The 15,513-nt window shown below is 39.6% G+C and overlaps 1 protein-coding gene across 7 annotated transcripts in view; it reads left to right on the top strand.

Moving 5' to 3' along the window:
* LPGAT1 (lysophosphatidylglycerol acyltransferase 1) overlaps window positions 1-14,819 on the top strand; it is a 62,499-nt gene extending 47,680 nt beyond the window's left edge. For 5 of the 7 annotated variants that reach the window (XM_030446983.1, XM_030446985.1, XM_030446986.1 and 2 more), the window contains 2 exons: window positions 6,091-6,197; window positions 10,015-14,819. In XM_030446983.1, coding sequence (XP_030302843.1) covers window positions 6,091-6,197; window positions 10,015-10,166 — 259 coding nt within the window. In that variant the 3' untranslated portion in view covers window positions 10,167-14,819. The remainder of the gene's footprint in view (window positions 1-6,090; window positions 6,198-10,014) is intronic. The other 2 variants (XM_030446984.1, XM_030446989.1) reach the window with 1 other exon arrangement.
* Window positions 14,820-15,513: the final 694 nt, after the last annotated feature.

The raw sequence follows: 15,513 nt of genomic DNA, 5'->3' as shown, positions 1-15,513 counted from the left end.
AAGGTCATCTTCTGTGTGGACACCAAAAAGTGGCTGCAACAGAGCCATTATCTGGGACTGTCAGCTGGGAACTCCAGCACTTACAATGAAGGTCACAAATTTGAGGTTGTTCCTGAGTAATATTTAATTTTTCCAACAGTTGAGAATTAACTGTTCTTTGTCCTTAACAGTGTAGGAAGGATTAAATCAGGGGTGAGGTCTGAAAAGGTCTGTACTCTACTGAGCCCCAAGATATCTCTTGTAAAGTGGGGTGCATGTCTTTAACTCTTTGAAACAAACTTTGCTAGTAAAGGAAAACTAGAGGTAAAGTAGATTTCATCTCAGAGATATCAGAAATATCATCCAAAGACTGAAAATATCAGAGGTGTTTCTATTTTTCTGCATTTGAGGTAGATGTCCTTTGAAATTTTTTTGAGATGTATATGAAGTGTGTCTGGATTGGTATTATCTTCCCCCCCTTTTCCTTAATTCAGTTCCATAAAATTTTCCTTGTTATTTGTAATCTGGAATTTCTTTGGAGGTTATGTTTGTAGTCAATTGCAAGGGTAAATCTTAACTGCAGAGAAAGTTCTGCATACATGAGTCTGTGTGCTCTAGCACATTGGTTTCTTGTCTATCATTGCCCTTAACTGAGTTATAGCAAAAAATGATTACAAAAAAAAAGGTTTTGACCAATGCCATCTCTACTGTATGAAAAGAGAATCAGGATTTAAACATGCTTTTCCCCTTTTAGAGTAGTCTAGAGTTGAGGAGCTGATGTAGGACAGCAGTCAGGAAAAAGGCAATATTTTCTGTGCTACTCAAACTGGAGCAGAGGAGACTGCAGAGCCTCTTTTGTTCTGGTCACTCAGTCTTTTCTGCTGTTCCCCTTGGTCACAACCCATCTCTTTTTGCTGTATGGTCTTTCAAATCCAGTGTTTTCCTCTTCTCAAAGCTTGTCTTTTTACTTCAGGATTATTTCTTTTTCATCCTACTTAGGGGGCAACAGAAGACTGTAGAGGACACAGCACACAGCCTTATGTTTTCATTTTCAGATACTTTTCCAGCTGATGGAAATGGCAGAGAAGGATCAGTGTAATCCAGTGATTTTTTTTTCTCTTTTTTTTCTTGAAGGCTCAATTTTGATAATTAGTTGAACCTTGCTTTTCAGACTTCAATTTTCAGTCCAAATGACATGTTTTTTGGAAGTTCATATTCATGCTAATCTGTGGCCAGATTTTCCTTAGGATGTCCAAAGAAACTTCCCTAGAAAAAAGGACAATTATCAAGTTACAGATTCGTCAAAACACAAAGGTGTGAGAACCTTGTAACGCTTGTAACTATTAAACAATTTTTTGACCCTGACAGTGTTGTCTCAAAACTCATTGGCAAGTGCTGAAAAACTAGGTCTGCTCTCTTAAACATAAATACTCAAGGAAAATTAACTTCTTTAATTAACTTCTTCCAGTTCAAATGGCACTGGGATTTTTTGGGGAAATGTCAACCCATCTGTTGAAGCAGTAAGCATGAAAAAAAGGGGGGCTGGAAGATGCAAGGCATATCTAACTAGACACATCACTAGGAGACCTGACTCTTAATTAGCTGCTGGAAAGGATTGTTTCCTCTTATCAGAATGGTTTAGCTTTATGCTTGGATCATTTTGTGATGTGCATTGACCATAAATCCAGATTAAATGCAGTTACCCTCAGTAGAAATAAGATGAGTGGTTTGCTGACTGTATAGCATGATGCCACATATGAGCTGCTTATTTTCAGCTCCCTACAGTGAGCTGAGCTTTGGGCTTAATTCTTTTCTTCTTGCACCAGTCACTTCTTCAGTCTAAGTTTGTGCCTCTCAGCTGGTCTCCAAGTTTCTCTAATAGTAAGATTTCCCATGTGCTGCAGTTCTGTTGTCAAAACCCAAGAGTTAAAAATGGGAAAGCCCCGTGGCATGAAGTTTCTTCGATGCTCAGCTTCCCCTCAGTCACCGATGACGTGGGGCTGGGTTTTTTGCATTAGCTTCCCACTGGGTGATGCCCTTTTTTGTCCAGTTCCCATGTTTGCTCTGTGTGGGAGAGATGGGGGTGTAGAGGCCCCGAAGTCAGAGGCAGCCATCATCACCTCCTCTGCAGAGGACAGCTGCATTTCTGCTGCATTTCTGCTGCATGGGAGTACCACGCTATTTGCAGCTCACTCAGCTCTCTTCGTGCCATAATGCAGATGAGTACTATGTCACCTTTTATTCTCAAACCAGTTTTTGTAGTGTGCTGCTGTTGAAACAAGCTTTCAGCTACTGAGGAAGTTCTTTTTTGTGTGTCTACATTGATTCAGATTTATTGAAAGGAGCTAGACTCCTAGCTATAAATAGGGTGGAATACATTGTGGTTGCTGAATGAGTTTTGCAGAACTGTCTATGAAGGACATCCAGCTTGGCAATATCTTTTAATAACACTTTTTCTTACACAAGGAGCTTATTTTTGGTCATGACTGGGATCTACCAACAACCTCCATCATGCTGAGTTTATTTTAAAAATCATTGAAGCAGTATGTAATATTACAATATAGAAGGTATAGGGATAATAATTTTTAATTCAGGATAGGACATGTGATGAATGGCAATTACTGCTCAGAGGTAGTATCTATAAACTTTAGAATTTGAATACAGAGTTAGAGGTTGCTTCTTCAATAAGGACCCTTTAATAAGAGATTAAATGCTTCAAAAGTGCCGTGTTTCCAAAAATTACTTGGGGTCATTTGAGGAATGTCCTATCAGTAGGCAAGTCTCCATAATTTCTTATATATGCCAGCATGTCTTTGGCAGTTACATCTCCTTTTTTTAAAACCCTTTCTTCTTTCCTGGACTGTCATTTATGTTGATATATTCTGGTTTGGGATATAAATGTGTCATGGTTTAAGAAAGTTTCTGTCTCTCAGTAGCTATGCTGAGTGTCTTGCAGCCATTGTCACTCCATGGCTGAAGGGAGGTTGGTTGCCTCCAGCTAGCAGATGTTGCTTCATTACTGAGACAGCTTTGCAGACTCCCATCAGAATACACCTTTACTTAGAATCATAGAATCGACTGGGTTGGAAGGGACCTCAGAGATCATCAAGTCCAACCCTTGATCCACTAGGATCAAGTTGCCGTTACCAGACCATGGCACTGAGTGCCACATCCAGTCTCTTTTTAAATATCTCCAGGGACAGAGAATCTACTACTTCCACCACTACTTTCAGCTTCTCAGGATGCAGCCTGTGGTGGCACTCCTTGCATTGAAGTTTAACCCTCACCTCCCTGTGGTGACAGCAAAGCAGCTGTTCCCTTGGTGAGAAGTGAAAGAGTTATTTTCACTCCACTTGAATTTTCTGGTCAAGTTTTCTTATTCAGTGCTATTAAGTTCAATGTTTGCCACACCAGGAACTCTTAATTTTCATACAACATGAGGTTAGTGTCATCCAAAAGCTAGAAAGATTCAAATGCCCAAGAGAATCTAGAAGCTTCAGATATTTCATATTGACCTTGTTCCATGTCCAGATAGCTCTGTATGGTCATAACATTATTTCCCTGATGAGATCAGTCAACTGTTCACTTCTAGAGGCATTCTTGATGCTGGATACCCAAGGGTGGGGCAGAGCCAAGAGGATGCTCATGCTGTGACCACACTGACAACTGTTTGCACATCTCACTGAAAAGCAGAAGCTATTTCCTGTGTCTTTAATAATAGACCTGGCAGATCTCACAGCCAGTGGCTGGGGATGACCCTGCTCCTGATAGAGCAGTGGCTTTCTGCCATTGTTTTGGATCATCTGTGTAGAGTTTTGTAACATTAGACCTTCTCAGCTACCTTTCCTGAACCCAGTCTCCTTAAAGAGGGAGTTCTTTTATAGCACAGATGGTAAAGGAGCTCTCTGAAGGGCAGAGAATGATGATAGCAATGTAGTTGGTATTAATACTGGGGGAGTGGGTATCTTCACTTTATCTTATACAGGAAGGGCTCAGTCATTAGTAAGAATGTTCTGGTGATAAAAATAAACAAACCTCTGGATAATCTGTTTGGAAGTGCTTCTGAATACCCTGGCACTTACCACTGCTAAATTGTGACACCCAATGTAGCTTTACTGGAAAACCAATTGTTTTCCACTCTGCATTAATATTAATTTAAAATGGATATAATGGTGATAGCTTCTTAAATTTATAAGAAGCAGATTTTATACCCAGAGATTCCAGTTTTCTGGTGCTGTATTGATTCATATGAGAGCCTGCATGGATTCAAGCAGGAAAGTGGTGTGCTGCCTTCCATTAGTCTCTCACAATATTGGTATTTCTTATGCTACTTTGCTACTACTCCATTAAAGTGCCAGCTCATAAATTGTTTCTGTTGAGTATCTTGTGAGCTCCTGTGATCAAGTTTTCAGCCTAGTAGGTACATTCTTGGAAAAATACCAGGTGTAAGTAGGCTATTGAACTGGAGAGTTTTTATCTATTAGGTAACTGAGAAATGAAGGTGGAGGTGAAGAATCTCTGCAGCTTACAATGGAAATTGTGTGTGAAGCCAGGTCATCCTGAACTGCTGTCCTGAAGCCCACACACCTTCTGTTAATTCTGAACCATCTTCAAGCTTGAGTAAGCAAGCATCTGTCCTTCAGAAATGTACTGTGAAACACAATATTTTGTTGCTGAGTCCCTTTATCTCTTGACAGCAGATAGGCAGAAGAGAGTAAAAATATGGCTTGGCAACCCAGTTGTGTTTGGGGACAGAGACTAAGCCTGTCTTAGTGTTATACCCTCAACAGAAATGGTCCTTTCTCTGTGAGTGGTCTTTAATTTGCTTCTTTGTGGCTTAATTTTAATTTGCTGTATAACATCTGGGCATCAAGATAAAGCAGTTCTTTATTACCTGACTTTGTCATTGTTAATATGCATACTGAGGACTTCAGCTATTTTTAGTTCACTCATCAGACAAATGCTTTACTACTTTTGTCCTCCACTTACAGCTTAATTTTTCTGTGCATAAAATTGAAAGGAGGAGGTACAAATGATTTAGCCACAAAGCAAGGAAGGAAGTTGAAAACAGTAACAGCAACAAAAGCATTCTTCAGAAGTGCCTTATTTCTGTAGCCTGACATTCCCATATCTACTCAGACACTTAGAGATGATTGTGATGTTACTTCAAGTTCTCTTCAGCATAATCAATCAAGACTGTGTTTAAAAAGAAATGAAAAATCCACTCCTGAAAATAGAAGCATGGTGTAGGTGACAGGGCAAATGGCAGCTCACCTGAAGTGAAGCCTGCAGTCGAAGGTCTCATTTCAGAGTATGAATTTTTCAGGCTATCCTGATGCTCAAATCTCTTCTGCACTGGCCTCTCAGTGAAACACAGCAGATGTTCTTGTGTCTGTCAAAAGGCACTCAGGGCCTACTGAGGAGATTTCACAATTACTGTAAGGCTTGAATTTATATTTAAAAAAAAATCCAGTGAGATATGGGGGTTTACTTGGGGGTTTCTGTATGTATGTATTTCAGTAAATTCTGCCCTGGGATATCTGATTTTCTAAGTCGATGATGTCTTCAGTATAGAAGTAACAAAACACTGGTAATTCTTCCATTGGGGTTTTTAAAATAGAGGAGTGCTATTTGAATACATTTACTGACATGGCCAGTTTCCAGTGTAAAACCTGCCTTAGAAACCTCAGACACTGGCATCCCTTCAGATGCTGACATCCTTTGGAAAGCACAGAGGACTCGTTTTCTGGGATACAGAAGAGCTACTTAGTGATGCTGCTGTGTAGCTTCTGCCTCTTGATTAACTGTTTCTTCAAAACTGTGGATCACCCTTTCCAGTCTTTTGTTTCTTTCTGTTTTAGTGCAAGGCTTCATCTCTTCTTGGTTTGTATTTTTTAAAGGATAGTAATACAGTGTGATGGTGTTCAAAACCAGTAGCTTTTATTAAATGCATTTGATAGAAACTAATAATGAAAATGAACCATGCAGTTAGATTTATACCAAGCTCCTGTTCTCTGTGTTTTAAGACAAACTGGGGCATAAGGGAAGAGCTTTGTTCTTTACATACAGAATGCATTTCCTACATCTAATTATGTTTGTTTCTCTTGGTAGGATTTTTCCAGTTAAAGATGTACCTGCAGAGCCTGAAGCTCTTACAAACTGGCTATATGAACGATTCATTGAAAAGGAGGATCTCTTGTCACATTTCTATGAAACAGGTAGGATGATACCTGGCAAACAGGACTGTGCTTTGTTAATGTTTTTTCTTACAAATTAAAATGGTTTAAGAACACATCTCTGTTCTTTATGAAAATGCAACACATATAATTATCAATACTTTTTATGTGGCAAAAAAAGTTGGATAAGAAACGATGCAGGAAAGGTAGATTACCTGGGTACTAACAGGATAGGATAGTGTTTGAAAGCTGGCACATTCCAAGTGGATCTAAGGAAATCCCCTTTTTTCTGCATAAGGTGTAGTTCAGCTGTGAAACTTGCTGCCACAGGATTTCATGGAGTTGGAATAATTTAACAAGATTCAAAGAGGCAGGGAACATTTACCTGCATAATGAAAGTATTCAGAGCATATATTTAGTTTGGAGGGGATATAAAACCTTCAGGGTTTGAAATGAGCAAGTTCATGATTAAAAGGGAATAAATAACACTTTACATGAGGCAGGTTATTTTATCTTCCTAGTGTAGCTATTTAGCATGTTCCTCTGGCACTTCTACTCCAAGAGAAAAATTTTAGAGAAAAGTTTTATTTAGGCATGCAAGAAAGAAAGTTTACTAAACATTGAATGAGAAGGAAGACTCCAGATGAAGTAATTCAGCTTGTCTCTGAAGAAAAATAATCTCTTCATTAGCAAGTAGCACAGTTGCTGAGGGGGGAGGTCTTGAAATATTCAATGTCTTGAATCATCTGGGTTTAATATTCCAGAGTGACTGTGTTAAACAGGGACCATACTTCTGTTGGATGATTTATTGCAAAGACTGCTTTAAATTGGTTCGAGTGCTCAATTTATCAATGCTGGTGCTTAAAAAGATTAATAGAATCCTTTAACAACCCAGAGCTGTATTTTGCTTTATGAAGTACTGCTGTCATGCATCTATCATTGATGGCTGAAGTCAGACCATGCTATATCAATTGCATCCAAGTGCATGTATTGGACTTTATAAGACAAATAAGCTTGTGAATCTGTTTAAAAGTACAAGTTAATTAATAGGAGGTAAGGAATTCTTGTTATTGAGACATGATTTTGCAACTACCACTAGAATAATTAATACCCAAAAAAATCTCAGCTGGACCAGAATTTCAGAGAGTGTAATGAATGTAATCAGTTTTATTCAGTTAAATGCACTTCTGAAATAGTATAATTGGTTATAATTTGCCAATGTAATCAGTAGGAATTAATAAGAAGTGTTCTAAATGTAAATGCTGAGACATAGGACCTAATGATGCATAAATTAGCATAATTTAAAGTTACCCCTATTTATGCCAGTTGAGAACTTGCTTGCATTGCTTTTCTTGTCTTACTTCAAATGTGCTGCTACAGTTTTTGGAAACTCCCTGGAAGGGTCCTGAGGCCTAAATGTGAGGGGAATCCCAGCAGCTGCTCCAGAGCCAGCTTTGTATTGATGTGTTACACTGCCTCTAGTTGGTCTGGTTTTAGGACTCAGGGCTGCTTCAGCAGTTTGATCCTGCTTTTCTCTTCAAATGCAATGCTTAGGAGCTTGTCTCAGTTCATAAAGCTTACTTCATCATCGTGGTGTAACATTAATGCTATGCTGAAAGTTTGTATGGGCAATGTCATCAGTGGGAATGCATTCTTTTGGCACATTTCTGTTTGGGAAGAGGAAGAAAAAAATTTAAAATACCTTTTCCTTCTTGCTGTATTCTTAAGTGTTAAGAACTTCAATGGATTCAGAGATGGCCTTTAGTGGTAGGCCACTTAAACAAAAAAAGGTATCTGCCTAAAATCTGAATATTAAACATCCTTTTGTATGGGTACATTTTACACATTTAATTTATAAAATTAAAACTATTTACAGTTAATATCTGTACGTATACCCACCACAAGGACTCCTATTTTAGCAGCTTGTGTAAGGCTTGTCTTGGCAAGCTCATTATTTCTCTGGTCTTCAGCAGGATAACCTTGAGCATCACAGTGAAACAACTGAAACTGCATTTAGCAGGACAAAAGCACTTGGAGACTAATTTTTTAAAAAAGCAACAACCTGTAAACTAGGATCTTATCAGTTGGAAATTAGTAAATCTATGCTGAGATCATCATGCTCCTCCTTGGAGATGATCACAAGGCAGCTGGCATGATGCAACCAAAAATGTGAGTGACATCATCCTGCAGGGAGGCAGGAGAGGGTTTGCACCAGTGCTGTGGTGAAACACCCTTCCTTGTTCCAAATCTGAAACCTCAGCTGGAAATTCCACATACAGACCTCTCATCCTTGCTCAAGAAATATGAATTGAGCTGGGAGGAGGGACAGACAGAAGCTGCTAAGATGACCTGAGGGAAAGGAGGAATTGTTGTTTCTGTGGAAGGCACCTAAAAGTGCTTGGCTTGTCTCAACTAGGAAAGTGAAGGATTTTCTTTGTAAGGTGCAAGTTGGCTTGGGAGAAGATCCAGGGTGAAAAGGCAGTTGTTATCAGGACTAAGGAAAGAGAGATGTTATTTAAAGCAATGATCAGTGTTGGTACAGGAAAACAAGTGGGCTGTGGAAGAACAATTGTAGCACAGCTCGGACAGGTAGAAGCTTAGCAATGAGAATTGCTGAGGAATAAATGGTGTGGCAAATCTGCCTCTGTGTGAGAGGAAGATGGGGCTCATCGAGGGCTTTTTTGGGATTGTTTGTGGAGGTTTTGGTTTTGTTTTTGTTTCAACTTGAGTGTTCATACAAGAAAAGCTTTGTTTTAAATGCTTGATTGCAATTACTCCAGTAGCTGCAAATGTGAAGCACAGAGCTACGTTGCTGATGGTGTCTAATTGCCCAAATCATGTGGTACCCAAGATCCAGAACTGACACTGCTAAATCTTTACTCTTTGAATGATTCATCTCTTGTTTTTCTATGACCAGTTGTGACTCCATAGTGCTCCAGCAAGTGCATCATCTTCTCCAATATATTTAGAGTTTTTATAGCCGTTATTCAGGATTCACAACAAGTGATTCTCACCATCTGGGCTTTGTGCATCTTGGTAAAACATAATGCAAATTATTTAATATGCTGATTAAATATATGCCAACAAATTCCTTACAATCGTAGAGCTATGTATTCAAATACACGTAACTTAGTGTTTTAAGTAAAAAAAGGTCAAAATAGGTTTTTTTTTTTGTTTCTTTTTAAGTCGTGTCAGCTGTATCTCCTGCCAATCTTACTCTTCTAAACAGACATTTCAAAAAAAGTCTTCCTGGAAAAACAAAGAGCAAATTACAAAGCTTCCTTAGTCTCTGTGACTGATTGGACAACACGTGTTCAAACAACATATGGAAACTATTGGGTTTTATTGAAAAAAAAAAAATTGTGTGTGTATACGTACATATATATATTCAAGGGCAGCTTTGAGACTGTATGTATGTTGCTTCTTCATGGCATACAAAATCATTACCAAGTAGCTGTGAAGTTTAATACTGAGTCCATTCAATGTGATCATGCAGACATCAACATCACTTCAAAAAATCACACAGAAAACCAAGTTGATGGTTGGCTCTCCCTGCGAAGGCTGAGGATGGCTGCTTTGAAGTTTATGCTTAAGGTTTAATTGGATAATCCAAATGAATGAACATTGTTCTTAATAATAAATAAAAGTTTGGGGTTCTGCTTGGGGGTTTTAATTTTATTTTATTGAAGATAACTGATAATGCCAGAGAATTTTTTATAATTTTAATGGCATAATACAGAAGTAACCAACTAATCCGTGGGCACTATTGCTGGGGCAAACAGTGGTGGTGAAGAATTGCACGTGAAAAGCTGTTGTTCCTGCTGCAGAATCATGAAATGTGTTCTCTTTTCTCTTGTAGGAGCTTTTCCTCCACTGCAGGGTCAAACAAAAGCTGTTTCTCGGGAGATGACCCTCAGCAACCTGTGGCTGGTGGGCATCCAGTCCCTTGCGTTTTTGTCAGGCGGGATGTGGTACTGCATCTTTCAGTATTTTTATCATTGCCTATTTTAAAAGTGGAAAGGGACCTGAGGACACAATGGGAATCCAGGCTCTTGCAAATGAGTTCCATGTCGTATGTGCAAATGTGAATATTCAAGAGTAAAGGAAAATACTGGACAGACTCTTTACCTCTTTTTGGGGAAATTTTAAACTTCACTAAAAGTGAAGATCAGTAACATAGTGACCTGATGATGTATTATTTTAAGAATTGTCTGTATTTTTAAAAATGTATACTCTCACCCACACTTAAGCAAATTCAGCATTTGGACAAAAGGTGCAATCGTACAACCACCGTAGAAGAATGTCTGTGACAAGAAAGCTCTGTCACCTCAAGTATTTCTTGGCATTGTAGTTAGAGCTCAGAAAATTCAGCAACTTGTCTCTTCAGTAGTCTGTACAGCATTGGTGTGGTAGAGATTCCTCATTTGCACAAACTTGTACTTTACTGCAACTCATTGTGCTGGAGTCAAAGACACCTGACAGAGCTGGTGGTGGTATCGTTGTGGCTACACAGTCAGCAGTTGGTGTATTAGACACATGGATCTGAACCCAAGACCCAGGACAGGTCCGGCGTCAGGTGTGTTGTTTGGTGAGGAATCAGTCCTCAAACAAATCATTGCAGCATCATAGTGTGAATCAGAGTTATCCACATTTGATGAGCCAACACATCCCTGCTGTGGTCTTACCATCAGCTCTCCAAATTCTGTGTGCTACCAGCATCTCACATGATGAGGAGACTTGGAAAATACAAAGTGGAGAATAAACCGGGTTTATTTTCCCTTTGTGCTCAGAATGCATCTCAAGGAAACTTAACTGGTTTTCAAAATGCACTTTGGAAGGTGAAAATACAGTGAAGGAAAGACATAAAACTTAGAGAACAGGGGAAAGCTTCATCTCTCACACATTGGAAGCCAGGGCAATGCTAGTTGTTCCTGAAGGTCTGCTGGTGCTGCTGCTGAGTTTTAGCCACCTTTGTGTGTTGTAAACTGCAGTCCAACCAAGGTGACCTTTGAGTGGTTTATAGAGGCCTTTTTCTCCCCCGCTGGCTGCAAGGGCGCTAAATACGCTCGTGGGAGAGTTTCAGTGATTCAATGCCAACCATCTTAATGTTTTTCTAAGGAATGATAGAAGAAAAACTAGTTTCTTAAAAAGGAAAAAATAGGTATAATTGTGATCATAAATCTACAGGAAGATACTGCTGCAAAGGGAAAAAAAAAGTAGTATGGTAAATACTCTGAAAAACTACACGGAGGGCAGAATTAATTAGCTCACCACTGGGCTAAAATTGTACTGGAAGAAGGCTGGGTGAATTTAAAGGCAAACTGGAACAGAAGACACTTTCAGATGTGTAACCTTACATTTGAAAGGAAGTTGATGATGTACAGTCTCACTTCTGGCAGGTCTGGTTGGCATTGTGTTTATGTGATTATACACAGATTTGAGAGAGCTGTTCCTAAAATAAAACTAATCTCTCTAAATGCAAGCAGGATAGCCAGAACTTCAGATGTTGGCATATTGCCTTTACAGAGTAATTTTACTGAGAACAAAGTAAGCCCTCAGTAGTTTTGGCTCTGAGTAAGCAATATTGATCTCCCTTGTTTCTCCCTCTCCTGTCAGATGAATCACAGTGGGTGATGTGCAGAATACAAAACCTGGCCAGTGATTCTTTCGGGGGGGGGGGGGAACTAAGAGCATACCAAAATATGAAGCAATGTTGATTTTCCAGACGTAATAGAAAGCTATCTAGTCAACTATGCCACCCCTGTCCCCCCAAAATAGCAGTTTTATCCTAAGGTAGCTCAGTGGGATGGTTGCAAAAGGATAAGGCACAGTAAGTTCTCCTCCTTGACTTTAAAGAACCACTGCAGCTGGGATGCAGAGGACAGCAGTTGCCTAGAGCTTAATGTTTTAGGTAAGATACTGCTCCTAAATCCCATTTCTGTACATCCAGTCCCACACCTGTATTCTAGAGTAATGTGAAGTCCATTTAAAAAGAGTTATGCCCTGAAAGGGAGGCAGTCCTGCAAGTGTTTTTTGTCATTGTTATTATTTTTCCTGTTGCTCTTGCTGAAGTACAGCTGATGGAATGAATGTATTTAATCTGCCGTTTTACAGGGGAGGGAGCTGGGGCAGCCCAGTGCTGTTACCATGTCTGTGGTTCTGTCTGCAGCAGGCGGGCATAAACAGTCTCTCAAAACTGCAAAATGCAGATGAGAAAGCTGCTCATTTCTGTCCTCCACCAGGTGCCCAGGGCACAGCTGGTTTTATTTTGAGCTGGGACAGACTGGAGTGATATAAAAAGGGAAGTTTGTATAAGCAGATTGCACAGCAGTAACTCTCATCAGGAGGTTGTTCTTGAGAGACCCCGTGAACTCCATGTCAGAGCAGACTTGTTTTTCAAATGCAGTATTTTTATTATTTTTTTTTTCCGGTGGATTGCAGTCCATTAGCGAGTGCTCACGTGCTGCCTGAAGAAATCAGAAAATCGCAATAACGATTCAGATAATCATTTGATTTATCTGGTCCTGTTTATTTTCAGTTTGTTCCTCCATAATTCTTACTATTGCAAAACATTTGTTTTCAAGCACTGATTGTTGTTTTGGTAGGGTGTGAAAATAGTTATTAGGTCTTAGGCTTCTCTTGTGCCGGCACTGGAAGACGAGCAGAGAGCCTGACGCTGTGTCTCCTCACAGCTGGGTTGCTGTGGATGAAACCATTGTTAGGAAACCCCAAAGTACCCTCCCAGCACCACCTTGGATGCTGCTTCACGGGAGAGAATAAATGGGATAAAAGAAGTTTTTCTTTTTTCTTAACATAGAAAGAAGTGTAGGAAGGCCTGTGCTAAAAACACCGTGCCAGTCAGCACTGTTTGGAGCCCAGCAGACAAGTCTCTAAAAGGTGATTCCCTGCCAGCCCTGGTTCGGTTCGGTTCGGTTCTGCCTGCTGGCAGTCAGCCAGAGTGACACTGGGGGTAGTTGGTGTTCTGTGGCACCATCCGTGGGCTCTCTCTGCTGACAAGTTCAAAATGTGTTTGACAGAAAATCATGTTAATAGGCCATGCAGTTGATCAGAAAATGGTTAATTAATACACCTGGATTTACATCAGAGGAAATACAATGGCAGAATGTATAAGGTGATACGGAATGAAAAAAAATAGCCCCCCAAAAAACCCACAAACTGAAAGCTGCTGCACGCAGAAGTGAGAATGCAGCAATTAAAATGTATTGAGAATAAAGATGGTTCTCTGCCAGGGTTGCACACAAAAACATCTGTACGTTTCTATGTTTAATTGTTGATAAACTCATTGTTACAACTGAAATGATGTAAATTTGAGTGGTTTATGCTCTTGAAGTCTCATTACCTGAAGAGCATCTGCCCATTCACAAGGAGCAGTGGTTTCATCAATGCCCCCTGGTGAGTCGCCTTCCTCGCAGATTCTGTTGTATTTTATGTATGGTTCTCTGAAGCTTTTCATCAATTATGTCTCTTGCAGGAGGGATATTTTTTTGTTTGTTTGGGGGGTTTTTTGGTGTTGTTGTTTTTTTTTTAAGTTGCTCTCATCAGATTTTGAAAAGCAAGATTTCAATTGACTGTGCTAATTGGGAAATTAAAAACTTTGTTCTCCCTCCTCCACCCCCCAGCAGCAAAAATAAGATGCATCTTCTTGCAGTAAAAATACAACAATCACTGTGGTACTGTTCATTATGCACTTGTTTTGCAGACAATGTAATTGGTTTTTTTCTGACACTGCCATAAAGTGCTTTTAACTTTTTTCACCTGTTTGTACAAGGTAATACAGATACCGATCACTGTGTGTGACAGGATTCAACTGCTCCACTTTGCCTTGACATAAAATTTTGGGACCAAAGGTACTTAAAACTGGGATTTCCAAATTGTGAGATCAGAGTTGGGTGCATTCCCTTGATAGTCGGCTGGAGATTTTGTTGTGATCTGTTTCAGTCACACAAAATGGTTACACATCTAGGGTACTCTGTTGTTTGGGGAAAATGGAGCCATATGAAATAAAGGGTTATTTTTCAAAACTGCATATTTGATAGTTTTTACACATTTTTTAAGAAAAGAGCAATTGGAAGAGCAAAACTGAAACCATACTCTGGTTTAAAATGTCTGCATACATTATGAACACTTCTGAGCAGCTTTTTTTTTTTCTGTAAAAACCATAGACTACCTGGCTGTGATAAAAAGAAATCTTTAAAAGGATTCTATGCATTTTATTTTATCATTGGATAATGGAGTAATTACACTCTGAACAACTGTCCTATTGAAGTGAGTTACTTCCTTAAAGTTACTCTACAATGGTGTTCATTTTGTGTGATAAAAATGAGTTTTCTTGATACCAGTTACTTTCACCTCCAGTTTTCTCCTCCCTTCCTGTTACCTGCATTTTTGTTTTGTATGATAAAATGGATGCAGAAGCCTGTAGTGACTCTCAGTGATTTTTGCAAAGATCTGGTCATGTTTGGAATTATTTTACTGAATTTATTTCATTGAATTTTTTTATCAAAGCTTTCCAGCAGCCAAGATGTCTTTCAGAAATGTAGACAGATACCAGAAGCAGCATTTCTCTACAAAGATTATTAGGTGTCTTGTCCCATTTTTTTTGTGTGTGTGGCAAAAATAAAAGTTGATTTTTTTTCAAAATTATTTCACGTGCTTCTAGTTCTTGATAGGTGAAATTATATTCTTTGATTGTACTTACCATGCTTGTATCTAAGGGGTACACAGTCTCTGTTGTGCATAAACTCAACATATAGCAGTAAACCAGCTTTGGTTCACCGTACAGTTGCAGCATTAATTTATGATAGGTAATTTTACTGATGCCTTATTAAGAGCTCTCATCAGGAAGGACACAGATTAATGTTTCTGTGCCAAAAGTGGTAAGGGGAGGAGTGGAGCAGTAGGGAGGAGGCTGTTTCTGCAGCGCTGGCTCTCTCCAGCACCTGCTGCAAGCTGAGTCCCCCCAGGTCACTGTGTAGCAACCTGGAAACCCCTCAGAGTTCCTGAGAGTTGAAGGCACACACACACTCTGACCCTGGATTGCCACCATCCTAGAATGATGCAAATCCAACCTATTAGCCAGCAAGGCTGTAATCATTTTGTAGATGTGTCTATTTTTTAACAGAGATGTCTGTTTTTAAACAACTTCAGCCAGACAGAGCAATATGGAGTGGAACAGCAGCACCTTCATTCTGTGGCCCTGGCATCTCTCTCTGACCATAGCTTTGGGCTCCCTCTCCCCCGTGGTGTTACCTCCTGGTGCATGGTGCTGCCATGCAGAACAAAGGAAGAAGGAATGCCCTGGAGGAGCATAGGGAGGCACCTTCCACAGTTTCCAACC

This window comes from Calypte anna, chromosome 3 (assembly GCF_003957555.1).
Source record: "Calypte anna isolate BGI_N300 chromosome 3, bCalAnn1_v1.p, whole genome shotgun sequence".
NCBI classification, from domain to species: Eukaryota; Metazoa; Chordata; class Aves; order Apodiformes; family Trochilidae; genus Calypte; species Calypte anna.
Note: the sequence above shows the minus strand (reverse complement) of the source record. Positions and strands in the feature narration are given on the sequence as shown.